General features: G+C 47.5%; 1 protein-coding gene across 1 annotated transcript; it reads right to left on the bottom strand.

The window, feature by feature from the left end:
• Nucleotides 1–107: 107 nt before the first annotated feature.
• Nucleotides 108–26,561, bottom strand: LOC123376855 (zonadhesin-like). The gene is made up of 25 exons (XM_045029097.1): nt 26,444–26,561; nt 25,881–25,937; nt 25,627–25,776; nt 24,734–24,990; nt 24,547–24,631; nt 24,327–24,416; nt 23,221–23,462; nt 22,843–23,129; nt 22,473–22,750; nt 21,508–22,106; nt 20,694–21,261; nt 20,323–20,525; nt 19,835–20,215; nt 18,290–18,576; nt 17,658–17,929; nt 6,872–6,919; nt 6,562–6,648; nt 6,220–6,270; nt 4,707–4,954; nt 4,188–4,365; nt 2,444–2,552; nt 1,786–1,877; nt 944–1,120; nt 507–709; nt 108–158 (listed from the first exon to the last, which is right to left on the bottom strand). The coding sequence occupies exons 3-25, from the start codon at nt 25,754–25,756 to the stop codon at nt 108–110; spliced, it is 4,923 nt and encodes a 1,640-aa protein (XP_044885032.1). The 5' UTR covers nt 25,757–25,776; nt 25,881–25,937; nt 26,444–26,561.
• Nucleotides 26,562–27,658: the final 1,097 nt, after the last annotated feature.

Raw genomic sequence — 27,658 nt, 5'->3', positions numbered from 1 at the left:
GCTCCATTGCCTCGTGGGCATCAACAATTTTCTTCAACTGGCTCACCAAAAAAGAAAAAAGTGTGAAAACTACCGCCCTAGTGGATAATCAAAGGAGTTGGGAACAGTTAAATGCCTTTGATGCTCTCCATGCTACGAGCTCCTTCCCCAGTGAGACACTGTGGCCCAGGAGGAGGTGTCCGGGACTGGGACACGTGAGACCTGTGTTCTATTCTCAGCACTGGCCTGCTGGATGAGCTTATGCAAGCCACCTGACTGCTCAGTGCCTCAGTTTCCCCCTCTGTAAACTGGGCATAATGATACCAACCTCCTTGGTAAAGCGCTTTGAGATCTGCTCTTGCGAAGAACTAGGAATGATTAATATTTACATGAAAATTAGATCCACACAGCCCACTGACCTGAGCCCAGATGAAGTTCGTCTCTGTTCATTAATTATGATCACTTACAATGACACTGAGAGAATCTGGGATTGTTGTTTCTGTTTCTAGGTGCTCAGGGTAACTTGCCTGATGATAGTGGTTGTTTCCATCCACACAACCGCAGCTGCTCTCCGGCACACAGGTGTCTCCACTCAGAACATAGCCTTCCTTACAGAAACAGCCTTCCACTGGTAAGGAGCTGCAAGGGCTAAATGCAGAGGGAGTCACGCAGGTGGAAGGACACCTGCTCCCACAGCTCTCGTACTGGCTTCCTGCTGGACAGGAGATTGCTACAAGGGATAAGAAAAACCCAGATCACTGAAAGGAAAAGATCCCAAAGCAATTCTCTTGAAACTTCCCCTGTTTGTTCCAGGACAGCAATGGCTTGTTAGACCACCTTCAAAGCACTGCGGAAGAGGAAAGTCCATGCCATCAGGAAATACAGGACGCTCTATTTTTTAAGAAATTCTTGCATTAAAAAAGTTGAATTGCAGAAATCAACAGTTATAAATTACAACACTCACGGCAGAAAGTATTATTTCTCCATTCTCTGCAGATCCCAGCATTTGTGCACGACTCTGCATATGCCTGCAGCCCATTGCATAGGGACACTGTCTGTCCCTCAGTCTGACACATGTCGTAAACACAGTTTTCCAAGAAATTCTCTGGAGCTACTGTGGCGTGGCAGTCCTTGAAGATACCTACGTAAGTCAAGAAAGAAACAGAATCACAGAAAGAGAAGATGGAAGAAGCCGAGCTTCACCACTAACCATCCCCCGTCATGGCAAGGTGTCAGTGCTCCCGGGCCGGTGTCGGCTGAGTAGGTTTCTATATTCAGCCAGACCAAAACCTGGAGCTGAAGACACCCAAACACTGATGAGATTTGGCTCTGTTTGGCTTAGGCCTGTCTCTTCCATTTACAGGGTGAGTACAACGTAACTCAAAGTGGAGACACTTGTTCTTGATTTACAGCTAGCAACACCCTGCTAGTTACTGTCTCCGGAGGAGGGAGTGCCTAGAGCACTTGAGAGACCCCTGTAATAAAGGGGGGGAGTGGGGACCACTGCACTATGTCTCTGCTGCAGCTCTGTGCAGGCAGGAGCTGCAGAACTAGGCCCTCAAAGTGCAATTCCCAAAAAATCTTCACATCCTGGTGCCATCTCAATGCACGATCCAGTCTGAGCAGGTAACTCAGCGCAACTCCTGGGGCTTCTAGTGCGGCTTTTAGCGTTGGGGGCTGTACACATTTCAAGGGGGACTCAGCGCTGTGGGCCCCAGGGAGCAGGGTCCAGGTGGAGGCACGTGCATGCTGTAATTTGGAGTGACTTCAATCCGTTTGCCCAGGACTAAGCCACTGCCATAGTACCTGCGGGGTCGGTGATGATGCCACAGGCTGTGTTCTTCCTTGCTTCGCTCTCCAGCAGGGGGTCACAGTCTGGTACTGGCTGAGGGGAGCATCTGGGCAAGGCAAGGGAAAGAAAATCTTTTGATGTTTGTTTCTTTATCTCCCCGGGCCAGAACTGCAAAGGACGATGCCACGTCTGCACAGCAGGCACCATTTTATTACAGCCACCGAGCGGAATCCAGGCTCCCTGACAGGCTGAGTTCTGCCCCCACTCCCACAACACAGGAGGGGGCTCCCACTCCTGCACTGGCCACTGTGGGGTGCTCCACAGCTCAGATGGAGTTGAATTAGGGGTGGGACAAGCTGCTGCAGGAACCAGTGAATCTGTCTGGCTCCTGACGGGGACAGCAGGTGACCTCCCACCCACCAGCAGGTCTTCCTGGATTGGGAGACAGCAGAGCCTGAACACAGATGGTAGCAGGCCAGCCACTCACTCCTTGCTTATGGGCAACTGGAGAGGGGGTTCCTGGGTGTACTGGACAGGATGGGAGTTGTGCTCAGCCCTAGCAGGACACTGGCTGGTGGAGTCATGGATGGGCGCCCTGTGGCTGAGTATGCAGCAGGCTTTCCTAGAGCTTTTGTAGCAAAGACCACCTGATTAGCTCCCCTCTGTACATACATGGTGTTATTCTCTGCCACTAGCCAGCTGTCTCCAAGCTCAGTGGAATCTCCTGCAGTGCTGCCATTCGGCTTTATGTTGTCATCCTTTGCATCACCATTGTAATTACCTATAAAATATGAAAAACTTGCAGAATACTTGAAATTCACAACTTCAGAATGCACATTAGCGTGTGGTTGTCCAAGATATTTTAACAAAGTGGCTACCGTGTATGAGCACGAGTACCCTCTGCAGGAAAGAGTAAGAATTGCTCCCTACGCATCTCAGATGCCGCGCTGTTAACAGCTGATGAAGAATCTACTTTAGAATAAATGGTAGGATTCTATATTTTTGGAGCAAATGGAACTAACCTGCAGCCTTACACGCAAACTCTATCAATTCTGAGGCTTAGAAGCCATGTGGGTAACACTCAAGGAAATGTCAGCCCATGGGAACTTCGAGTCCAATCAGATCCAGGGAGAACCAGACACCTCACAACACAACCTACCCTTGCAATGTAATTCCAGGTGTTGGGTGTAACGTGCAGGTGGCTGGGTGGTGTTGGAGGCCCCTGACCTACAAGAGGTGAGAGTAGATGACGTAGTTTGTCCCTTCTGGCTTAAATTCTAGCACTCCAAGTTTCATAGCCCCATTTTCATCCCAGAGAAATGTGGATAAGCGTCCGATAAGCATCTGGGCTGCTGGATGGTTATTCCACGTAACGGGGTACACTGGCCCTTTAAGCCTAGAAGCAGCCAGAAGACCCCGTTCCAGGAATACTGGAAGGAACAAAGACAAAGGAAATGGCCGACATCAGAAGAGAGGAAGCGGTCGCAAGGGAATGAGTAGTTGGATGGGAAAACCCAGGACACTGCCCCATAAGGGCCCGGTAGCCCTGTAGTGCCGGGCGGTGCAGGATTCCTCTCTCTCCCAGCCAAGTGGGGGGAGCTCTCCCGAGGAGGGCAGTACATATGGTGCCTTCTCCCTCAGAACACGGACAGGCTGACAGGAGAAGGAAGCCAAAGCCAGAAGGCTGAGCTCCAGCTGGGAAGGGCTGGGAACGGCAGCTTCACCAGGAGCAGACGGGCACAGAAGGAGAGCCCCGGGTGTGGTAGAAGAGCCAGAGCTTTGCACTGTTTCTTTTGATCAGAGGAGCTATGGCCTATGCTCGGTCTGTAACTAGGACAGTGCTGAGACAGTATGGATCTGCGAGTCCAAGGAACAAGACAGCAGAGCACAAAAGCTCAAGATGGCTGGTAAACAGTGACTTGGAAATCTCTCCTTAGCCACAAAAACGGCCTTAAAGTTTTATTGTCATTTCCAAGTTTAAAGAAATGAAAAGTATAGATTAGGCCGGATAGTCCCAATCAAAGAGAGACAGACACATTGCGATGCAAGTGAGAGAAAAAAGATATGAGGGGACGTTGACCAGAGGCATCCAGGGCAGAACTGGGATAATATTTAGACTGTAGTTTTGAATGTGAGATTCCTCTCCTGTTACAAATGACATCTGCAGTTGTCATTTCTGACACTCGAGTTAACTCCTGGGTAACCAGAGTTCTTATAAGTTACGATTGCCAGGTACCCAAAGAATGATGGTTCCTTTTCTCTAATGCTCTAAATAGCAGCCCATACAAGACAGACTAGCTTACTCTGGGATAAACATAACACCGTACAAAAAACCCAACCAATCCCCAAACTTCATGATTAATTGAAAAGTTCCAGATCATATGACTTGAAGGTTCTCAAGAGCAGGGATACTCACCACACAGACCACAGAGCTGCCCCTTGTAACAGCTGGACACTGCGACCTCCACATAGTGATTGCCGTCAAATCTGACCCAGAGTCCGAAATCAGTTTCCAAGAGCACATAGCCCCCGCTGATCTGGACCTTGATCTTGTTTTCAATCACCACAGGCAGGTTCCTTCTGGTGCCATTCACCTGTACAACACGTTGGGAAAATCTGGTCATGACTAAGTACCCCCATAATTCCCAGTGAATCGCCCACGAATAGTCTAGCCAACTAGTTCCCTGGCAGGACTGTTCTCACTCACACTGGGAATTGGAAGGAAATATGACAGAATGTTCACAGAAAGCAAGTTTCAACTGCCAATCCTGAGTATTCTCAGTGGAAGCCTAATTCTAAGAAGCCACCCAACCAATGAGGAAACAGAAACCCACCAGGAGACCTATACAGCCAATCAAATGTCTCAGTTTCTGCAGGTCTCAGTTTAAGGATGTCAGATGATTAAAATTCTCCTTTTAAATAACATGTCACTTACATTCACTTTCCTGTTCTTCAGCAAGGAAATCTGACTTCCATAGACATCCACGTGCACTGCCTTTACATAGGAAACTTTGGTATTGGAGCCCCTGTGCTCATTGGTGGTGGACACGTCAAAGGGTGGAAGCCCCCTGGAGTCGTTGCAGACTTTGGAGAGGGTGTAAGTGCAGTTTCCCATGAAATGGTGAACTCTGCCGTCAAACGTGTAGTAATGCGGGTCCCCTGAGGCACTGCAGGTGGCACGGCCTTAAAAGGAAGAAATATGGAGTAATCCCATGCAAATCCCTACCCCGTTACTGCAGCGCTGTCACTTGCGCTCCACCAAGCACTTCACGTTGGTGCGCGCTTCCTGCTCACGCCACTTGAGAGCAAACAGGAACAGCATCAACTGGGCACAGAGTGGGGAGGAGCCAGGACAGCTGCCCCATCCCTAAATGCCATCGTGCTGTAACTGGAAGTCATCTGCGAGGCTCCCTGGAAACTCAGGGAAGTCATCCTCTCTGATCTGGGTCTTGAACTGGTGATGTGGAAACTAGGCTGAGATCTTCCAAACTCATTTTCCCTTGTGATCAGAGACAAGATCTGAACCCTGCTCTCACAGGGGGAGTGGGGCTTGGGAAGAAGCCGAGAGTGATCACTGGCAGGTCATGTTCCTTTCTGTTTGTGCAGACTCCAGAGAGGAAGCTCTCATGTAAAGCAACCCATTTCACCACTTGAGTAGCTAAGTGACAAACCCAAGGCTCTACTGCAAGTCAGTGGCGTCCCAAGGTAAACTAACAAGATAACTTGACTCCCTGTATCCTGCTTTTGCCAGAACAGACCACTTCCTTTACAACCAAGACAGTGATTATTCTAATCCATACGCAGTTCACGTTCCTATTCCATACCCAACAGTGTGATCTCTGAACACACACGAAACTGACAATTGCATTGTGGTTGCGTGCAACTCTCTGGAAACACGTTATGGATTTTTCAAACTGTATTACTTAGAAATGCAGAACCCAGAACCAAGCAATCATTTCTAAAAAGAGCACTCTTTCTATAGGCTGCATCCCCTAGTCCCAGCTCCAACACTACGGCTTTGGTTCTAAGTTGGAGCCAAACCCGGAAGGCACGTAGTTAATGGAAGCGCATAAGATGTGATTAAATGCCTCTGAGAAGAGTTTGCAAGAGTTTGCTCTGTCCGGTCTGACCCCAAACACTAGGGCTGGCCCCAGGTTGTCCTCCAGCAAGACTCAAAAGCTCAAACAAACCTGGACTAGTTCCACACCTGGCTAGAGCTACCAGTTGCTTTACCATGTGTAAGGGGGAAAGGATTTGGGTAGCACCGATGGAATAACACTACCCGAGGGACTGGCCTGCATTCCAGTTGGACTGGCCTTCCTAAAACGGGATTGTGGAGTTTTCAAATGGTTATACTGGTCTACACCTAATCTGCATTCTGGCACCAATTTCTCACCCCACATGTGAATGGGCAGGAGATTTGTCCAATATGGAGGAACTCACGTTACCTGTCTGACAGGGCTCTACTGTAGTTGGAATTGCAGTGGTCGGGGATTTTCCTGGCAAAATATACAAAGGAAATAACATTAAGAGGTTGGTCGTTGTGTTCTGTGAAGAATAGAATAGGAAAACTCTAGTACAGTTTTCTGTGAGACTGGAATTCATCGCGTCTGAGAAATGTGGTTCTAGAAACACAGAGCACATGGCATATATCAAAACAGCAACAGCTCTAAGAATTCCTCACAATCAACAGATTGAACGTGTCTCTACCCCCTCCCCCCACCCCCAAGTACTAGGCTGTGAGCAAAGAGAAGGGTTTATTCTCAGCAACAGTCTCCTAGCAGCTTTACCTGTGGTACTTTCTTCTGCTGTGGTGCTTATTGTGTGGGGCGAAGAGGTCTCCGAAGCAGGGGTTGTATCTTGCACTGTTGTAGACTCTAACAAGAGATGATCACAGCGTTGGTTAGTGAGAATCAGGAACCCAGGGTGAGGTTCAGTAACATACATGGGGAGAACTGGGGACCCTTCTTCAAAATGGACCCTTCATTCTGCATCCCAAATGTTACGTTATCTGAACCGTCATCTGAAAGCAGCCACCAAGTTCACAGCCCACCAGGAAATGTCAAGGAGATTGAGAAAGCACTGAGAGATCCACGTTACCTGATGGACTGGTGCCTACTGTAGTTGGACTTGAAGTAGTGAGGACTTCTGGCAAAAGATACAAAGGAAAAAACATTAAGAGGTTGGTCATTCTGTTCTGTGAAAAGTGTCATAGGATGAGCCTTGGATAGCTTTTTATTAGACTGTAAATTATCAGATGCATGGAGTGAAAAATTCAGTAGGCAGGTAAAAATATACAGCATATGAAAAGATGTGAGTTGCATTACGAAGTTGGGGTCAGTGCTAACAAGGGCAATTCTATTTGGGTGGAGGTGGCCAATTCCCAACTGCTGAGGAGAAGGGGTGATTTTCACTCTATGCATCTGATGAAGTGGATTATAGCCCACGAAAGCTTATGCCCAAATAAATTTGTTAGTCTCTAAAGTGCCTCAAGGACTCCTTGTTGTTTTTGCTGATACAGATTAACATGGCTACCCTTCTGATTCCTAAATGTCTGAAACCTGTTACAGTCAGGTATGCATACTCACTGATATAACTGAGATAGAATCATGAGAGAAGTGTTTAAGTTTCATGCTGAATGTAAATTTGATTAAGCCATATGTATATTGCTTTTTAATATCTGTTGGAGATGGATGTTAAAGTTAGTGTTGGAGTTTTTTTGAAAATGTTTTAGACAATGTGAAGGTGGAAAGGAATTTTTTCCCCTTAATATATCTCCTTCCATTCTCTTCAGGTTTTTAGTACACAGCTGTGTCCTGGTGCAACCTAATTGCCACTAAAAGTTGTTTTTTTGTTTTTTGTTTTCTACTTTTAATCATAATGTTTTTCTGATAGGGATTGTCTGTGAGCACGTATGCACACAGAACAAAATCCGGGCCTGTAAATGCTACTGCAATATAAATAATTGTTAGACACAATAAATTACATTAGAACATTAAGTTTCCAAAGTCAAGCACTGTGAAGTGAGGAAAATGCCAAAATTTAGAGTGTCTTTCACCTGGCTTCAGACCCCTTTGGAGTGAGCATTATTGTTAGAGCTGGACAAATAAAGATTTTTTTTATTCCCTGGAAATTCCAAAATAAAAATAAAACAATATTTTGTTTCTGGCTGAACTGAAATGACATTAAAAAAAAATCAGCAAATCCAAAAGTAGAAAAAAATTGAGTCAAAACAAAGCAAAACATTTTGGCAACATAAAAAAATGGTTTAGCTTTTCTGGCATTTTGACAAGAGCACAGGAAATGTGGACTGCTCTGGCAAAATAGATGGAGAAGGTAGTTGTGGTGGGGTGCCTCTTTGATAAGCTTTAGTGCAGTGGGCAGTACTATGTATCGCTGATACGTAATGTCCAATAAAAGATATGACTTAATTCACCTTCTCTCTTTAATTTCCTAGGATTGAGATGGCTACAACAACATTGATATTTTCCTGGATCCTCTCTAAGCCTTTGGGACATATTCTGCCCTCCCATTCATACAGAGTAGGAGCAGAAGAGCTGACTAGAATCTGACGATTGGCGTGACATGCCAATTAACTGCAGATCTTTAAGGAGTCATTTATATCAGAGAAATTCAGCTGAACTTCTGCCTTCTAAATGCTCACCCCCCCAAATGCTGTGGGCATTTAATTTGGCACATACACATCTACTGATACTAGGGTGACCCAATGTCCCGATTTTATAGGGACAGTCCCGATTTTGGGTCTTTTTCTTATATAGACACCTATTACCCCCTCCACCCCCGTCCCGATTTTTCATATTTGCTGTCTGGTCACTCTAACTGATACCAGCTGAAATTTACCGCAGATAGTGTCTGCCGCCCATTCTCCCAGAGCGACTCCTGCCGCTGCACAGGCTGCCGCATAGGATTCCAGATCATTGCAGAGCTGCTCAGAGCTTCCTCCTGTGGCACACTGGTCATAGACACAGCTCTCAAAGTACAGGGCGGATGGCACCGCAGAATGGCACGGTGCGAATGGGCCCTCGCGGTCCGTTAGGATTCTGCACCGTTCCTCGGCTGCCTGCTGCTCGGAGGGAGTGCACGTTACAGGTGGGACGATAGTTGAATTGCAACTAAAATACAAAAAGCAGAAGGGTTAAATACTCAGAAGAGCGCAGTGATAGTGATAAGGCTGAATTGGACACCAGGCAGCCACAGCTACTGCAAAGCAACCCAATTACCAGCTTAACACAAAACAAAAACATAAACACCTGTGTTCATGGAATAAAACTAGAGATGAGACCAAAATAAAACTCTGGATCCAAACTCCCCTCCACCTTGTGAAGTTTACCAGTTGGATTAATGTTCAGGTTGGTACCATTGTATATGGGTGATTCCAATATACGTACCCAAGTCTCAGTGATTCCAAGGACAGCAGGTTCCCTTAATTTCCTAATTAAATATATGGCCATACTATATATCCGTCTACTCACGGCCACTCGTCGTCAGGCACTCTCCAGCTGGCTCCAAATTCATTGACATCTGCCACCACCACCCCATCAGGTCTCCTGAAGTCGTCCTGCTGGGTCCCCGTGTACGTCCCACACAATCCGCACAGTCTCCCTTTGTACTTCTCAGTCACTCTTACAAAGAGCTCGTGGTCCCCATTGAACTGCAGCTGGACGCCCACGTTGGTCGTAACTTGTACGTAGCGTCCGATGAGTGAAACGGTCACTCCAGGAAGAGGAGTTTCAGGGAGAGAGGCCAGGGCACCATTAATCTGAATGGGAAAGAAAGACGGAATGAAACTGGGAAGAAGCACCAGAGTGAAAAGTGTACGTTCTGCACTGTTACGTTCCCAAAGACCCTTTGTTTTTTGGATCTTGCACAAGTGCAGAATGAAGAAAAATATTCTGGGGCACAGACTTTTCTAGACATGGCATATGAAAAATATAAACAAAAACCATTTGTAGAACATTTCTTGGCTTCTAAAAAGCACTAGAATTTATGGAAATATTTACCACATCAAAACCGCTCAAGCCCCCTAGCGTTTTTGGGGATCTTCTCTGCACCTTCTCCCCTTTTCGTAAATTCTTTTAAAAATGTGAGCACCAGAACTGGTGTCCCCAGGCCTCTGCTATCAGTCACGGGAATGCCGCACTCACGGGTAAAATCACCTCCCTGCTTCAACTCACTACTTCCCTCTGTGTATATGACCCCAAAACTACATTTTGTCTGAGTGGGCCCCGCTTACCAGGATCCAGATGGCTCTGTATGACTGCCCTGTCCTGGTCATTATTTTACTACGTCCTCAATCTTTGTGTCATCCGCTATTTGAACCAGCTCTCCATTTATATTTGCTTTCAGATCATTGAGAGAAATACTGATTAGTGCCAGGTCTAGAACTGATCCCTGCAGAACCCCAATAGATGTCACCCCAAAGGATGATGATGATTCCCCACATCATTACCAGGGTCACACCACTTGTCACTTTTAACCCTTGGCCCAACTTTCTCACTTTCCAGTCTTCTGGGATTTCCCTGGTAGTCCAAGATTTATTAAAAATGAATCTCAGTGGGCCAGAGATCTCTCCCACCCATTTGAGAACTCTTGGCTGCAAGTGATCAGGGCCTCCGGATTTAAAAACCTTTGTCTCCAGTACATGCTCTTTTACACCCTCTTTAGTTATGAATGGCCTGGAAAGAAATTCACTATTCTCAGGCAATATGAATCTCCAATCCCGTCACTTCACTAATCACTGGGAGGCGAGAATGAATTTTTATGCTGACTGTACAGATAGGTGCACTGAGAAACAGAGAGGGTCAGCCAAGCTCAGACAGTAATCAGGACTCCTGACTCCAAGTTCCTAATTCAAATCTCTAGACAGTGTTTGCTGACCTGGATTCTAAGATAGCAAGGGGTCTATTTCCTCTAAGGCACTGAGAGTTTAAGACAGACTGTAGGCTGGTTAAAGCAGATTCACATGACATGAAATGCACACAATGGAATACATTTGGATTAGGATGAGAAAGGTGCTTACGTAGACAATTCCTTTCTTCCCGAGTGCAATGTGGACGCCATCCAGAGTGAGGGCGACGGAGTTAATGGCTGTCCAGCTGGGGCTGCCCCGGTGTTCATTTCGGGTGGTAACCCTAAAGCTGCCAGAGGCGTTATCGCAGGTCTCCACCACGGTGTAATTGCAGGCACCCTGGAAGTGGTGAAGTTTCCCATCAAAGGTGGTGTAATGTGGGTCACCGTAGATGTGGCAGGTAGCGGTGCCGGCTGGATAACATCCCCGCAGGCCAGTTTGAATCTTGCAGATCTCATCTGGACCACAAGACAGCTCACTGCACGTCATGTGGCCATTTCCCAGACACTCACACCGGCTCGTGCAGTTCTCTGTCACGACGCTCTCTCCTTCCTGCAGAGAGACACAGGCAAGAAATACATAAGCAAATGCCATTAAAGAGGGCGATGCTGGCAGAGCAGTTTCCCACCCGGTGCACTCAGGTCAGTGGTTTCACTCACGCTGTAGTATCTGTCCTGGAACACACAGCCGCACTTGGCCTCCGGCACACAGGTGCCTCCGCTGAGAACGAATCCAGAATTACACGCGCAGCCCTCGACACAGGGCTTGCTGCAGTTCTCGGGGGCGAGGCGGTCCAGACATGTGGCAGGGCAGGCAGTCATACAAGGCTCGTAGTGGCTGTTGGGAGCAGAGCACGTGGGAGCTGCAAGTGTAACAAGCGGAAGAGAATTAGAACCAACAAAGCCCCATTGGAAACACACCCCACAGGGAGACAGTCATGGTGACAAGGGTTCTTCACAATCACGTCAGGTCATTAAAGAACAAATTTGGTTGCTGAACAATGACTGGATGCCCCAGATTTGCTACTCACGGCAGAAGGTGGCATTTCTCCAGGGGGGGAGCATCACCCCAGCTTCCCGACACGCATCAGCGTAGGTCGCCAGAGCGCTACACAGGAGCGCCTCACTCCCATTCAGCGCACAGAGGTCATAGACACAGCTCTCAAAGATGCTCTCAGGATTGATCACGGAGTGGCAGACCCCAAAGGGGCCAGGCCTCTTGGTTATCATGCCACAGAATCTGTCTGATCTGTAGAGGTTCTCCTGGTCTGCAGGGCAGATGTCATCGGGTGGGAATATGACATCACAAGAAGGATCGTCATCCTTGACACGCCAGCTGTTTCCCAGCTCATTAGAGTTCTTGGCTTGCTGCCCATCTGGCATCATATAGTCATCCTCTCTCCGATTGTTAAAGTTACCGCACATGCCACAGGTCCTGTTGAAATAGGTGGTGGGCACCTTCACTTCCACTGAGTGATCGGTGTCATAGGAAACCCTCAGTCTGAAATCTGTCTCTAGGATAACGTAGCGTCCACTCCTGCTCACTGTGATTGACCCACCAGCTGCGCGGACAGGAAGGGTTGTTAACACCTCATTGACCTAATGGGAAAAGGAAGGAAACATGCCACGTGATTTCCCCAGAGTGAGGCCCTACGACATTGTAAGGGAGAAATTAGCCGCCAAATTGACTCATTCATTGCAAATATTCATCTAAAGTTTGAAAGACCAGGAGGCACGGATTCCTATTCAACAGAGGAGAGTGACAAACGGTCACCTGTACAGAAGGACACAGAACAAAGCTCGGTCCCGATCTGGAATCCCCCTACTGAGGAAATGCTCCTTACCAGCACTTGGCTCGGATGGTTTCTGAGAATTTCTATGTGTTGTCCATAAACCTCCACCAGGACTTTCTGCACATAGGACACAGTGGGGTTCCCTCGATGCTCGTTCTTGGCTTCTACGTTGAAATAAGGCAGAGAGCTGTAGTTGGCGCACACTTTGGCCAGTGTGTAGGTGCAGACCCCCATGAAGTGGTGAGTCTCTCTGTCAAACGTGTTGTAATGAGGGTCGTTGTGGACTCGGCAGATCCCGTACGTCTCACGGTAGCAGCCAGGTTCCCCGTTCTGAACCCCGCAGTAATGATCGGCTGGGCAGGCTGCGTTAGAGCAGGTTACTTTGCTCCCCCGAGAGGGACATGTGCATTTAGAGGAGCAGGTGTCATCGGTCCAGAATTCAGCGCCAACAGGGTAGTGTTTGCCGTTGTGCCAGCACCCGCACTGACTGCTGGGGACACAGCCATCGTTGTAGAGAAGATAACCACTGTCGCACACGCATCCTTCCACACACGGCAGGCTGCAGCTGGCAGGAGCCATCGGGTTGACACAGGTGGCAGGGCAGGCTGCTGTGCATGCTTCATAGTGACTGTTGGCTGGACAGTCAATTGCTGCAGAAAACAAAAGCTTTGTAATTAGACGAGGAAGTATTCTACTAATCAATGCTCTTTGCCCTCTGATCACATGCCAATTATTTCATATGCAGTGCGATGATATGCCAGCTTCAGTTCTCCTTAGTTACAGTATCAGCTGCACCAATTGATGCCATGTTGGTTTCTCGGAAATGAAAACTCCCAAGGTGCTACTGCAACTGCGGAAGAGCATGATGCCCAATGACACCTAAAACAATGAGTAAGCATGTGCAATGCTTTCCAATTGCCCTGGTTCCAAACAATTTATTTTCTTGAGCTAGGAAAGCCATTCCAAACACGCCCATGAAACTCGCAGTGGAAAATCTCATGTTTGCTTGTACTTACGACAGAAGGTAGCATTCCTCCAAGCATCTATCTCAGCTCCCCTGGACCGACAGGCATCCGCGTAAGACTGCAGACTTTTGCAGAGGGAGTCAGGATCCATTTGCAATTCACACTGGTCATAAAAGCAGCCGCTGAAGTAAATGGTAGGATCTAGCACCCGGTGGCACTTTTTAAATGGGCCATTCACATCTGTCAGGAGACCACAGAAAGCACTGCTGGCAATGATTTGCTTATCACTCTCGTCGCAGACTGGATCATGGCCCGTTCCTGGAAGACAGCTGAGAGAAAAGAGAGAAGTCCTTGGTTTGTTGGGTGGCTTTCCCTTGACATTTGATACTTATCAGAGAATTCCACCAGGAGAGCTACAAACCTGGTGTGATTGGAGACCTGCCAGCTGTTGCCAAGGCTGGTAGAGTCTGCCTCCAGCACCCCATCTGGATTCAGAAAGTCGTCTGCTGCGTTCCCGTTGTAGTTCCCACACATCCCACAAACCTTCTCTTTAAAGGAGCTCAGAAGAGTCACTTCCACTCGATGGTTCCCATCAAACTTCACGGTCAACCCAAAGTCTGTGCTGACCACGACATAAAGCCCGCTGGAGGAGATTTGCACACCCGACGATGGGGCAAAGGGGATGACGATCTCTCCCTTTCCATTTACCTAGACATGAAGAAGGCAAGCCCTGCTTGTAAAGAAATGATCTTCCAAGCTCATTCTCAGCAAGCTACTCGGCCCCCCTCCCTGAACCTACCTTCACGACTCCCCCTTTCTCTAGTGTTATCCTCACGTCATAAACATCAACATCCACATATTGGACATACGACACGCGAGCGTTGCCTCCTCTGTGCTCATTCGCTGCTTCCACATTGAAGTAGGGCAGCGTGCTGTTCCCATCACACAGCTTGGACAGGGTGTAGGCACAGGTCCCCATGAAGTGATGGGTTTGTTTATCAAAGGTGTAGTAGTGAGGGTCCCCTGACACCACACAGGACTCTGGGAGGCAAAGCACAATAAATCACAGCTTTAATTCAATCACTTCCACAATGGCTTCTCGTCCTGTTAGCGTCGGACAACTTGGTTTGGAAACATTCGTTCCAGGCCTGAGCTTTTCACCGGCCACCAGCCATCGTGATTAGAGTACTTCCTATTGTACCTGCTGCCTGGATTTCCTGATGGGAATTATGCTATTCACCTAGAGAGACAAGATTTGAAGGCCAAGACTATAACAGGGTTCAAAAAAGAACTAGATAAGTTCATAGAGAATGAGTCCATCAATGGCTATTGGCCAGGATGAGCAGGGATGGTGTCCCTAGCCTCTGTTTGCCAGAGGCTGGGAATGGGCGACAGAGGATGGATTACTTGATGATTCCCTGTTCTGTTCATTCCCTCTGGGGCACCTGGCATTGGCCGCTGTCAGAAGACAGGATACTGGGCTAGATGGACCTTTGGTCTGACCCAGTATGGCCGTTCTTATGTTAAGAGGGGTGAGGTAATATCTTTTATTGGACCAACTTCTGTCAGTGAGAGAGACAAGATCTTGAGTATACACAATGCTCTCTTCAGCTCTGCCAGACTAACTCAGAGTGTCACTGTAGAATAGAAGCTGAAATGTCCAACATTTGTCTCTCTCACGAACAAACGATAGTCCAATAAAGATATGACCTCACCTCCTTTGTCTCTCCAATATCCTGGGATCGAGACGGCTACAACCACACTGTTATTCACCTAGATGATTTCTACACCTTTGGGACATGTTTTGCCCTCACATTTATATAGAATAGGAGCAGAAGAGCTGTGCGGAATCTGACGATCGGTGTGACATGCTAATTAATTGTCATTTATGGCAGAGAAATTCACCTGAACTTGGCAACGGAGGTGACGTGGTGGTTCCTGTAGAAGAGGGAGAGGTGACTGATGTGGGGCTCACTGTTGTTGTCGGTCCATCGCCTACAATGAGACTATGTTATAGAAATTTGCTGTAACTCACATCTTCTTGGTCCAGACAATGGTAACGCTGACCATTATTACCACGTAGCCCTGTCCATAAAAACAGGAACTCTGACGTGATGCACTGTACCTGGGCAATATCCGTCTACGAGAGATACATCATCCACTGCTACGTCACTGCGGAAATCTTCACCCCGCATCCCCTCCAGGACGATCTAGGGGAAGGGGAAGTTGCCAGAGTTAGTTTGTTTCGCATTCATTAGATCTTCATTCAAAGCCCCATCATTATAAGAGCCAAGGCAAATGCTTTCACCTACCTGCATATCTCCTCTGTTATACACAGTGACTGCTGCAAAGTTCCACCTATCGCCCTTATTTCCTGTCTCTGACCACACCAGACGGGGTGCTCCATCCTCAGTGACATAAACTCTCAGTGCCATTGCATGAGCCACTCCGTACATGTGATACCAGAAGCGGAAACAATGGGCTCCATTGGCACTGCACACAGGGCTCTCCAAGTGAGCCACAGCTCCAGAGCTGGCCTCGCTTCCTTGCAGGTAGATGAAGTAACCATCTGAAACAAACCGTGTGTTACAAAGGAATGTACATGCCTTAGGCCATGGCAAACAATGACAACACTCCTGACAGCATAAACACCACAGGCACATTTAGATTCTTAATGTAACACAAGCGATATGGAATTCTGTTTCCAATGGGTCTGAGGAAAGCACACACAACTCCATGAGAGACTCCAGACAGTGCTCTCAGCTATTTCCTTTCTATTTGTTTATCCAGTCATCTAGGTTCCTTGCTTTGCAGCCTACAGGGAGATTTTTTTTCTTGTAAGAGCCGGTTTCTGCTAAAGAAATTATCTGCTCTCTTCCAAAAGTCACTGATTTGTTGTGATGTCATATTTTCACCCTCGATACCATTACTCCTATAGTAATCCAAGGGCGCATGTTCATCTGAATGGGAGTCTTCTCACTGACCCCAAGAGCTGGTTTTTGCTAAAGAAATTACCCGCTCTCTTCCAATGAAGAAAGTTACTAATAATTTGCGATGTCAAATTGACCCCACTGGGCTCTGGATCTGCCCCTAGAGGCATGGACTCTGTATTTGACCCAAAGGCCCTTCCAGCCTGCTCCTGAATTGCTTTCCTGCTGGCCCCGTTGTTATACAACAGAGCTAGGTGTAGGCTGCAGTCCCTACCTCCTGTAGTGTGGTCGTACGAGGGTCCTGTGTTTGGCGAGGAGGTTGGCCCTCGGTGTCGTTTCCAATCCAAGCTGTCAGAGACTGACTGTGTCCAGTCACAGAAGTCAGTGTCAAATGAACAGGTCATGTTACAATGAGCTGGGGGAACTGGAAAACGAACAGAAGAGAGGTGATATTTCCTGTGATGATCCCAAAGGAGGCTTCTCCCCGTCTCCCAACACTAGCTCCCGGAGCAGGAACTTGCTACACACCTGTCCCGTCCGTGGTAGTGAATGATGTCGAAGGCTCCACAGTGGAATTGGTGGCTGCTATGGGAACAGAGATCAAACAGTCCGTCAATGTCATATGTGTGTGTAATGTCATATTGTACCCATGTGGCAGTATCGGGGGGGGGAGATTATTATATTACTGCTATTAATATGAAATAGTTCTATATCCCACCATGGCTGTGCCTTAAAGGTAAGTCACAAAAACTGTTACCACGTAAGAGATCTGTTATGAAGGAAAAGGGATCATACAGAGCTTCTCTCAGGAAATCAGAGACAGAGCTTCTCAAACCGAATCAATAAACTGCCAGTATTGCGAGGAAACAACTAAAACCAAAGGACTTTCTCCCTCAGACTACAGACATTTTAAAGTATAGCATTTGCCAAGTGGAAGTAGCTATAGCTAATATGCCAGGACAAAAATGCCAGGAAAAGTAGCACTCAGAAGAAACCTGCAGCCAGAGAGGAAACGTAGGAAAAACATTGGTAAAGGGCTTTTCTTGCTACCCTGTGGGTACAGCCAGTACAATTGTATTCGAGATGTTCTGATCGGCAAGAAAATTGACACCTTCTACCTTCTAAATGCTCATCCCCACAAATGCCGTGGGCATTTAATTTGGCACATACACATCTACTGATACTAGAGTGACCCGATGTCTCAATTTTATAGGGACAGTCCTGATTTTGGGTCTTTTTCTTATATAGGCACCTATTACCCCCTCCACCCCTGTCCCGATTTTTCATATTTGCTGTCTGGTCACTCTAACTGATACCAGCTGAAATTTACCGCAGATAGTGTCTGCAGCCCATTCTCCCAGAGCGACTCCTGCCGCTGCACAGGCTGCCGCATAGGATTCCAGATCATTGCAGAGCTGCTCAGAGCTTCCTCCTGTGGCACACTGGTCATAGACACAGCTCTCAAAGTACAGGGCGGATGGCACCGCAGAATGGCACGGTGCGAATGGGCCCTCGCGGTCCGTTAGGATTCTGCACCGTTCCTCGGCTGCCTGCTGCTCGGAGGGAGTGCACGTTACAGGTGGGACGATAGTTGAATTGCAACTAAAATAGAAAAAGCAGAAGGGTTAAATACTCAGAAGAGCGCAGTGATAGTGATAAGGCTGAATCGGACTCCAGGCAGCCACAGCTACTCTAAAGCAACCCAATTCCCAGCTTAACACGAAACAAAAACATAAACACCTGTGTTCATGGAATACAACTAGAGATGAGACCAAAATAAAACTCTGGATCCAAACTCCCCTACATCTTGTGAAGTTGACCAGTTGGATTAATGTTCAGGTTGGTACCATTGTATATGGGTGATTCCAATATACGTACCCAAGTCTCAGTGATTCCAAGGACAGCAGGTTCCCTTAATTTCCTAATTAAATATATGGCCATACTATATATCCCTCTACTCACGGCCACTCGTCGTCAGGCACCCTCCAGCTGGCTCCAAATTCATTGACGTCTGCCACCACGACCCCATCAGGTCTCCTGAAGTCGTCCTGCTGGGTCCCCGTGTACGTCCCACACAATCCGCACAGTCTCCCTTTGTACTTCTCAGTCACTCTTACAAAGAGCTCGTGGTCCCCATTGAACTGCAGCTGGACGCCCACGTTGGTCGTAACTTGTACGTAGCGTCCGATGAGTGAAACGGTCACTCCAGGAAGAGGAGTTTCAGGGAGAGAGGCCAGGGCACCATTAATCTGAATGGGAGAGAAAGACGGAATGAAACTGGGAAGAAGCACCAGAGTGAAAAGTGTACGTTCTGCACTGTTACGTTCCCAAAGACCCTTTGTTTTTTGGATCTTGCACATAGTGCAGAATAAAGAAAAATATTCTGGGGCACAGACTTTTCTAGACATGGCATATGAAAAATATAAACAAAAACCATTTGTAGAACATTTCTTGGCTTTTAAAAAGCACTGGAATTTATGGAAATATTTACCACATCAAAACCACTCAAGCCCCCTAGCGTTTTCGGGGATCTTCTCTGCACCCTCTCCCCTTTTCGTAAAGTCTTTTAAAAATGTGAGCACCAGAACTGGTGTCCGCAGGCCTCTGCTATCAGTCACGGGAATGCCGCACTCACGGGTAAAATCACCTCCCTGCTTCAACTCACTACTTCCCTCTGTGTGTATGTCCCCAAAACTACATTTTGTCTGAGTGGGCCCCGCTTACCAGGATCCAGATGGCTCTGTATGACTGCCCTGTCCTGATCATTATTTTACTACATCCTCAATCTTTGTGTCATCCGCTATTTGAACCAGCTCTCTGTTTATATTTGCTTTCAGGTCATTGATAGAAATACTGATTAGTGCCAGGTCTAGATCTGATCCCCGCAGAACCCCAATAGATGTCACCCCAAAGGATGATGATTCCTCACATCATTACCAGGGTCACACCACTTGTCACTTTTAACTCTTGGCCCAACTTTCTCACTTTCCAGTCTTCTGGGATTTCCCTGGTAGTCCAAGATTTATTAAAAATGAATCTCAGTAGGCCAGAGATTTCTCCCACCCATTTGAGAACTCTTGGCTGCAAGTGATCAGGGCCTCCGGATTTAAAAACCTTTGTCTCCAGTACATCCTCTTTTCCACCCTCTTTAGTTATGAATGGCCTGGAAAGAAATTCACTATTCTCAGGCAATATGAATCTCCAATCCCGTCACTTCACTAATCACTGGGAGGCGAGAATGAATTTTTATGCTGACTGTACAGATAGGTGCACTGAGAAACAGAGAGGGTCAGCCAAGCTCAGACAGTAATCAGGACTCCTGACTCCAAGTTCCTAATTCAAATCTCTAGAGAGTGTTTGCTGACATGGATTCTAAGATAGCAAGGGGTCTATTTCTTGTAAGGCACTGAGACCTTAAAACAGACTGTAGGCTGGTTAAAGCAGATTCACATGACATGAAATGCACACAATGGAATACATTTGGATTAGGATGAGAAAGGTGCTTACGTAGACAATTCCTTTCTTCCCGAGTGCAATGTGGACGCCATCCAGAGTGAGGGCGACGGAGTTAATGGCTGTCCAGCTGGGGCTGCCCCGGTGTTCATTTCGGGTGGTAACCCTAAAGCTGCCAGAGGCGTTATCGCAGGTCTCCACCACGGTGTAGTTGCAGGCACCCTGGAAGTGGTGAAGTTTCCCATCAAAGGTGGTGTAATGTGGGTCACCGTAGATGTGGCAGGTAGCGGTGCCGGCTGGATAACATCCCCGCAGGCCAGTTTGAATCTTGCAGATCTCATCTGGACCACAAGACAGCTCACTGCACGTCATGTTGCCATTTCCCAGACACTCACACCGGCTCGTGCAGTTCTCCGTCACGACGCTCTCTCCTTCCTGCAGAGAGACACAGGCGAGAAATACATAAACGAATGCCATTAAAGAGGGCGATGCTGGCAGATCAGTTTCCCACCCGGTGCACTCAGGTCAGTGGTTTCACTCACGCTGTAGTATCTGTCCTGGAACACACAGCCGCACTTGGCCTCCGGCACACAGGTGCCTCCGCTGAGAACGAATCCAGAATTACACGCGCAGCCCTCGACACAGGGCTTGCTGCAGTTCTCGGGGGCGAGGCGGTCCAGACATGTGGCAGGGCAGGCAGTCATACAAGGCTCGTAGTGGCTGTTGGGAGCAGAGCACGTGGGAGCTGCAAGTGTAACAAGGGGAAGAGAATTAGAACCAACAAAGCCCCATCGGAAACACACCCCACAGGGAGACAGTCGCGCTGACAAGGGTTCTTCAGAATCACGTCAGGTCATTAAAGTACAAATTTGGTTGCTGAACAACGACTGGATGCCCCAGATTTGCTACTCACGGCAGAAGGTGGCATTTCTCCAGGGGGGGAGCATCACCCCAGCTTCCCGACACGCATCAGCGTAGGTCGCCAGAGCGCTACACAGGAGCGCCTCACTCCCATTCAGCGCACAGAGGTCATAGACACAGCTCTCAAAGATGCTCTCAGGATTGATCACGGAGTGGCAGACCCCAAAGGGGCCAGGCCTCTTGGTTATCATGCCACAGAATCTGTCTGATCTGTAGAGGTTCTCCTGGTCTGCAGGGCAGATGTCATCGGGTGGGACTATGACATCACAAGAAGGATCGTCATCCTTGACACGCCAGCTGTTTCCCAGCTCATTAGAGTTCTTGGCTTGCTGCCCATCTGGCATCATATAGTCATCCTCTCTCCGATTGTTAAAGTTACCGCACATGCCACAGGTCCTGTTGAAATAGGTGGTGGGCACCTTCACTTCCACCGAGTGATCGGTGTCATAGGAAACCCTCAGTCTGAAATCTGTCTCTAGGATAACGTAGCGTCCACTCCTGCTCACTGTGATTGACCCACCAGCTGCGCGGACAGGAAGGGTTGTTAACACCTCATTGACCTAATGGGAAAAGGAAGGAAACATGCCGTGTGATTTCCCCAGAGTGAGGCCCTACGACACTTGTAAGGGAGAAATTAGCCATCAAATTGACTCATTCATTGCAAATATTCATCTAAAGTTTGAAAGACCAGGAGTCACGGATTCCTATTCAACAGAGGAGAGTGACAAACGGTCACTTGTACAGAAGGACACAGAACAAAGCTCGGTCCCGATCTGGAATCCCCCTACTGAGGAAATGCTCCTTACCAGCACTTGGCTCGGATGGTTTCTGAGAATTTCTATGTGTTGTCCATAAACCTCCACCAGGACTTTCTGCACATAGGACACAGTGGGGTTCCCTCGATGCTCGTTCTTGGCTTCTACGTTGAAATAAGGCAGAGAGCTGGAGTTGGCGCACACTTTGGCCAGTGTGTAGGTGCAGACCCCCATGAAGTGGTGAGTCTCTCTGTCAAACGTGTTGTAATGAGGGTCGTTGTGGACTCGGCAGATCCCGTACGTCTCACGGTAGCAGCCAGGTTCCCCGTTCTGAACCCCGCAGTAATGATCGGCTGGGCAGGCTGCGTTAGAGCAGGTTACTTTGCTCCCCCGAGAGGGACATGTGCATTTAGAGGAGCAGGTGTCATCGGTCCAGAATTCAGCGCCAACAGGGTAGTGTTTGCCGTTGTGCCAGCACCCGCACTGACTGCTGGGGACACAGCCATCGTTGTAGAGAAGATAACCACTGTCGCACACGCATCCTTCCACACACGGCAGGCTGCAGCTGGCAGGAGCCATCGGGTTGACACAGGTGGCAGGGCAGGCTGCTGTGCATGCTTCATAGTGACTGTTGGCTGGACAGTCAATTGCTGCAGAAAACAAAAGCTTTGTAATTAGACGAGGAAGTATTCTACTAATCAATGCTCTTTGCCCTCTGATCACATGCCAATTATTTCATATGCAGTGCGATGATATGCCAGCTTCAGTTCTCCTTAGTTACAGTATCAGCTGCACCAATTGATGCCATGTTGGTTTCTCGGAAATGAAAACTCCCAAGGTGCTACTGCAACTGCGGAAGAGCATGATGCCCAATGACACCTAAAACAATGAGTAAGCATGTGCAATGCTTTCCAATTGCCCTGGTTCCAAACAATTTATTTTCTTGAGCTAGGAAAGCCGTTCCAAACACGCCCATGAAACTCGCAGTGGAAAATCTCATGTTTGCTTGTACTTACGACAGAAGGTAGCATTCCTCCAAGCATCTATCTCAGCTCCCCTGGACCGACAGGCATCCGCGTAAGACTGCAGACTTTTGCAGAGGGAGTCAGGATCCATTTGCAATTCACACTGGTCATAAAAGCAGCCGCTGAAGTAAATGGTAGGATCTAGCACCCGGTGGCACTTTTTAAATGGGCCATTCACATCTGTCAGGAGACCACAGAAAGCACTGCTGGCAATGATTTGCTTATCACTCTCGTCGCAGACTGGATCATGGCCCGTTCCTGGAAGACAGCTGAGAGAAAAGAGAGAAGTCCTTGGTTTGTTGGGTGGCTTTCCCTTGACATTTGATACTTATCAGAGAATTCCACCATGAGAGCTACAAACCTGGTGTGATTGGAGACCTGCCAGCTGTTGCCAAGGCTGGTAGAGTCTGCCTCCAGCACCCCATCTGGATTCAGAAAGTCGTCTGCTGCGTTCCCGTTGTAGTTCCCACACATCCCACAAACCTTCTCTTTAAAGGAGCTCAGAAGAGTCACTTCCACTCGATGGTTCCCATCAAACTTCACGGTCAACCCAAAGTCTGTGCTGACCACGACATAAAGCCCGCTGGAGGAGATTTGCACACCCGACGATGGGGCAAAGGGGATGACGATCTCTCCCTTTCCATTTACCTAGACATGAAGAAGGTAAGCCCTGCTTGTAAAGAAATGATCTTCCAAGCTCATTCTCAGCAAGCTACTCGGCCCCCCTCCCTGAACCTACCTTCACGACTCCCCCTTTCTCTAGTGTTATCCTCACGTCATAAACATCAACATCCACATATTCGACATAGGACACGCGAGCGTTGCCTCCTCTGTGCTCATTCGCTGCTTCCACATTGAAGTAGGGCAGCGTGCTGTTCCCATCACACAGCTTGGACAGGGTGTAGGCGCAGGTCCCCATGAAGTGATGGGTTTGTTTATCAAAGGTGTAGTAGTGAGGGTCCCCTGACACCACACAGGACTCTGGGGGGCAAAGCACAATAAATCACAGCTTTAATTCAATCACTTCCACAATGGCTTCTCGTCCTGTTAGCGTCGGACAACTTGGTTTGGAAACATTCGTTCCAGGCCTGAGCTTTTCACCGGCCACCAGCCGTCGTGATTAGAATACTTCCTATTGTACCTGCTGCCTGGATTTCCTGATGGGAATTATGCTATTCACCTAGAGAGACAAGATTTGAAAGCCAAGACTATAACAGGGTTCAAAAAAGAACTAGATAAGTTCATAGAGAATGAGTCCATCAATGGCTATTGGCCAGGATGAGCAGGGATGGTGTCCCTAGCCTCTGTTTGCCAGAGGCTGGGAATGGGCGACAGAGGATGGATCACTTGATGATTCCCTGTTCTGTTCATTCCCTCTGGGGCACCTGGCATTGGCCGCTGTCAGAAGACAGGATACTGGGCTAGATGGACCTTTGGTCTGACCCAGTATGGCCGTTCTTATGTTAAGAGGGGTGAGGTAATATCTTTTATTGGACCAACTTCTGTCAGTGAGAGAGACAAGATCTTGAGTATACACAATGCTCTCTTCAGCTCTGCCAGACTAACTCAGAGTGTCACTGTAGAATGGAAGCTGAAATGTCCAACACTTGTCTCTCTCACGAACAAACGATAGTCCAATAAAGATATGACCTCACCTCCTTTGTCTCTCCAATATCCTGGGATCGAGACGGCTACAACCACACTGTTATTCACCTAGATGATTTCTACACCTTTGGGACATGTTTTGCCCTCACATTTATATAGAATAGGAGCAGAAGAGCTGTGCGGAATCTGACGATCGGTGTGACATGCTAATTAATTGTCATTTATGGCAGAGAAATTCACCTGAACTTGGCAACGGAGGTGACGTGGTGGTTCCTGTAGAAGAGGGAGAGGTGACTGATGTGGGGCTCACTGTTGTTGTCGGTCCATCGCCTACAATGAGACTATGTTATAGAAATTTGCTGTAACTCACATCTTCTTGGTCCAGACAATGGTAACGCTGACCATTATTACCACGTAGCCCTGTCCATAAAAACAGGAACTCTGACGTGATGCACTGTACCTGGGCAATATCCGTCTACGAGAGATACATCATCCACTGCTACGTCACTGCGGAAATCTTCACCCCGCATCCCCTCCAGGACGATCTAGGGGAAGGGGAAGTTGCCAGAGTTAGTTTGTTTCGCATTCATTAGATCTTCATTCAAAGCCCCATCATTATAAGAGCCAAGGCAAAGGCTTTCACCTACCTGCATATCTCCTCTGTTATACACAGTGACTGCTGCAAAGTTCCACCTATCGCCCTTATTTCCTGTCTCTGACCACACCAGACGGGGTGCTCCATCCTCAGTGACATAAACTCTCAGTGCCATTGCATGAGCCACTCCGTACATGTGATACCAGAAGCGGAAACAATGGGCTCCATTGGCACTGCACACAGGGCTCTCCAAGTGAGCCACAGCTCCAGAGCTGGCCTCGCTCCCTTGCAGGTAGATGAAGTAACCATCTGAAACAAACCGTGTGTTACAAAGGAATGTACATGCCTTAGGCCATGGCAAACAATGACAACACTCCTGACAGCATAAACACCACAGGCACATTTAGATCCTTAATGTAACACAAGCGATATGGAATTCTGTTTCCAATGGGTCTGAGGAAAGCACACACAACTCCATGAGAGACTCCAGACAGTGCTCTCAGCTATTTCCTTTCTATTTGTTTATCCAGTCATCTAGGTTCCTTGCTTTGCATCCTACAGGGAGATTTTTTTTTCTTGTAAGAGCCGGTTTCTGCTAAAGAAATTATCTGCTCTCTTCCAAAAGTCACTGATTTGTTGTGATGTCATATTTTCACCCTCGATACCATTACTCCTATAGTAATCCAAGGGCGCATGTTCATCTGAATGGGAGTCTTCTCACTGACCCCAAGAGCTGGTTTTTGCTAAAGAAATTACCCGCTCTCTTCCAATGAAGAAAGTTACTAATCTTTTGCGATGTCAAATTGACCCCACTGGGCTCTGGATCTGCCCCTAGAGGCATGGACTCTGTATTTGACCCAAAGGCCCTTCCAGCCTGCTCCTGAATTGCTTTCCTGCCGGCCCCGTCGTTATACAACAGAGCTAGGTGTAGGCTGCAGTCCCTACCTCCTGTAGTGTGGTCGTACGAGGGTCCTGTGTTTGGCGAGGAGGTTGGCCCTCGGTGTCGTTTCCAATCCAAGCTGTCAGAGACTGACTGTGTCCAGTCACAGAAGTCAGTGTCAAATGAACAGGACATGTTACAATGAGCTGGGGGAACTGGAAAACGAACAGAAGAGAGGTGATATTTCCTGTGATGATCCCAAAGGAGGCTTCTCCCCGTCTCCCAACACTAGCTCCCGGAGCAGGAACTTGCTACACACCTGTCCCGTCCGTGGTAGTGAATGATGTCGAAGGCTCCACAGTGGAATTGGTGGCTGCTATGGGAATAGAGAAAATCATGTTAAGAGATAAAACAATTAGTCAATGTCAGTATGTGTGTAATGTCATATTGTACCCACGTGGGCGTATCAGGGGAGGATAGTACATTATTGCTATTAATATGAAATATTTCTATATTCTACTATGCCTTAAAAGTAAGACACAAAAACAGTTTAAAAGTTTCATCTACTAGAATGAGACAATGTCATAGTGATTTGCTGTAATTCACATCATCTTGTTCTAGACAGTATTAATGCTGATGATTATTACCAACTATATCCCTGTCCATAAAAAGAGGAGCTCTGACATGTCTACTGCCCGATTGCTCACCACACAAACAAGATTCAGCTGTATTGTTTTAAATCATCCCAGAATATTATGTTTTGTAAACATGTCTCCAATAAGTCTCTTTATGAATGGAAATATCAAGAAAATAATACACGCCCCTAAAATGTGGTGGTGTTCATTTCGATGAGATACATTCTAACAGCACCTCTTTACTTACCACAGAATGTCTCTTCTCTCCAGTCTCCCAGACTTATACCTCTACCTTCACATGCTGCAGCATACGCGTCTAAGGATGAGCAAAACTGTTCGATATTTCCTCCTGTGGCACACTGGTCGTAGACACAGCTCTCAAAGTACAGCTGAGGGGGGATATACCAATGGCAAGCTTCGAAAGGCCCTCCACTTGCCAAAATAACTTTGCAGAATTCTTCATATTCATACTCATGCACAGGGTTGCAGGCTGGTGGTATAACGGGAACTGGATCACAGCTGTGTTGACAAGGGATAAATGTCAGATCTGGTATGTGTTGAGCATTTCTGTTTCAGTATTCAGCAAGGGCTTGATTCTGCAAGGAGTTCCCTCAACTCCCGCTGAAACCTATGTGCCCAATTCTGTGAGCTGCTAAGCGCTCTCAACTAGATGTTGACTTCAGTGGAAGCTGATGATGCTCATAATCTTGCAGGATCAGGGCAGATGGGCCAGATTCGCAGAGGCAAGAAGGGACCATTAGATAATCTAGTCTGACTTCCTGCACATTACAGGCCATAGAATTTCACCCAGTTACCCCTGCATTGATCCCAATAACTTGTGTTTGGCTAAAGTATATAATCTAGAATGGCATCCAGTCTTGATCTGAAGACATCAAGAGACGGAGAAAGACTGTCTAGCTATCTGGATCAATGTAGAATTTCTACAGACCTGGATTCTCTCGCATACCCCGGGCTTAATTTGTAATGAAAGATGTGCCAGGACTCAAGCAATTAGGTCCTGGGGCTCAAGCAATTTCTTTTACTTTCGTAACTGATGCAGCAAAAGAAGGTTGAGGGGAGTTGTGATTGCTCTTTATAAATATATCAGAGGGATAAATATTAGGGAGGGAGAGGAATTATTTAAGCTTAGTACCAATGTGGACACAAGAACAAATGGATATAAACTGGACACTAGGAAGTTTAGACTTGAAATTAGAAATGAAGGTTTCTAACCATTAGAGGAGTGAAGTTCTGGAACAGCCTTCCAAGGGGAGTAGTAGGGGCAAAAGACATATCTGGCTTTAAGACTAAGCTTGATAAGTTTATGGAGGGGATGGTATGATGGGATAGCCTAATTGTGGCAATTAATTTGGCAACTGATCTTTGATTATCAGCAGGTAAGTATGCCCAGTTGTCTGTGATGGGATGGGGTGGGATCTGAGTTACTACAGAGAATTCTTTC

This window comes from Mauremys mutica, chromosome 9, assembly GCF_020497125.1.
Source record: "Mauremys mutica isolate MM-2020 ecotype Southern chromosome 9, ASM2049712v1, whole genome shotgun sequence".
NCBI classification, from domain to species: Eukaryota; Metazoa; Chordata; order Testudines; family Geoemydidae; genus Mauremys; species Mauremys mutica.
The sequence above is the reverse complement of the archived record's forward strand: the minus strand, read 5'-3'. Positions and strand labels throughout refer to the sequence as shown.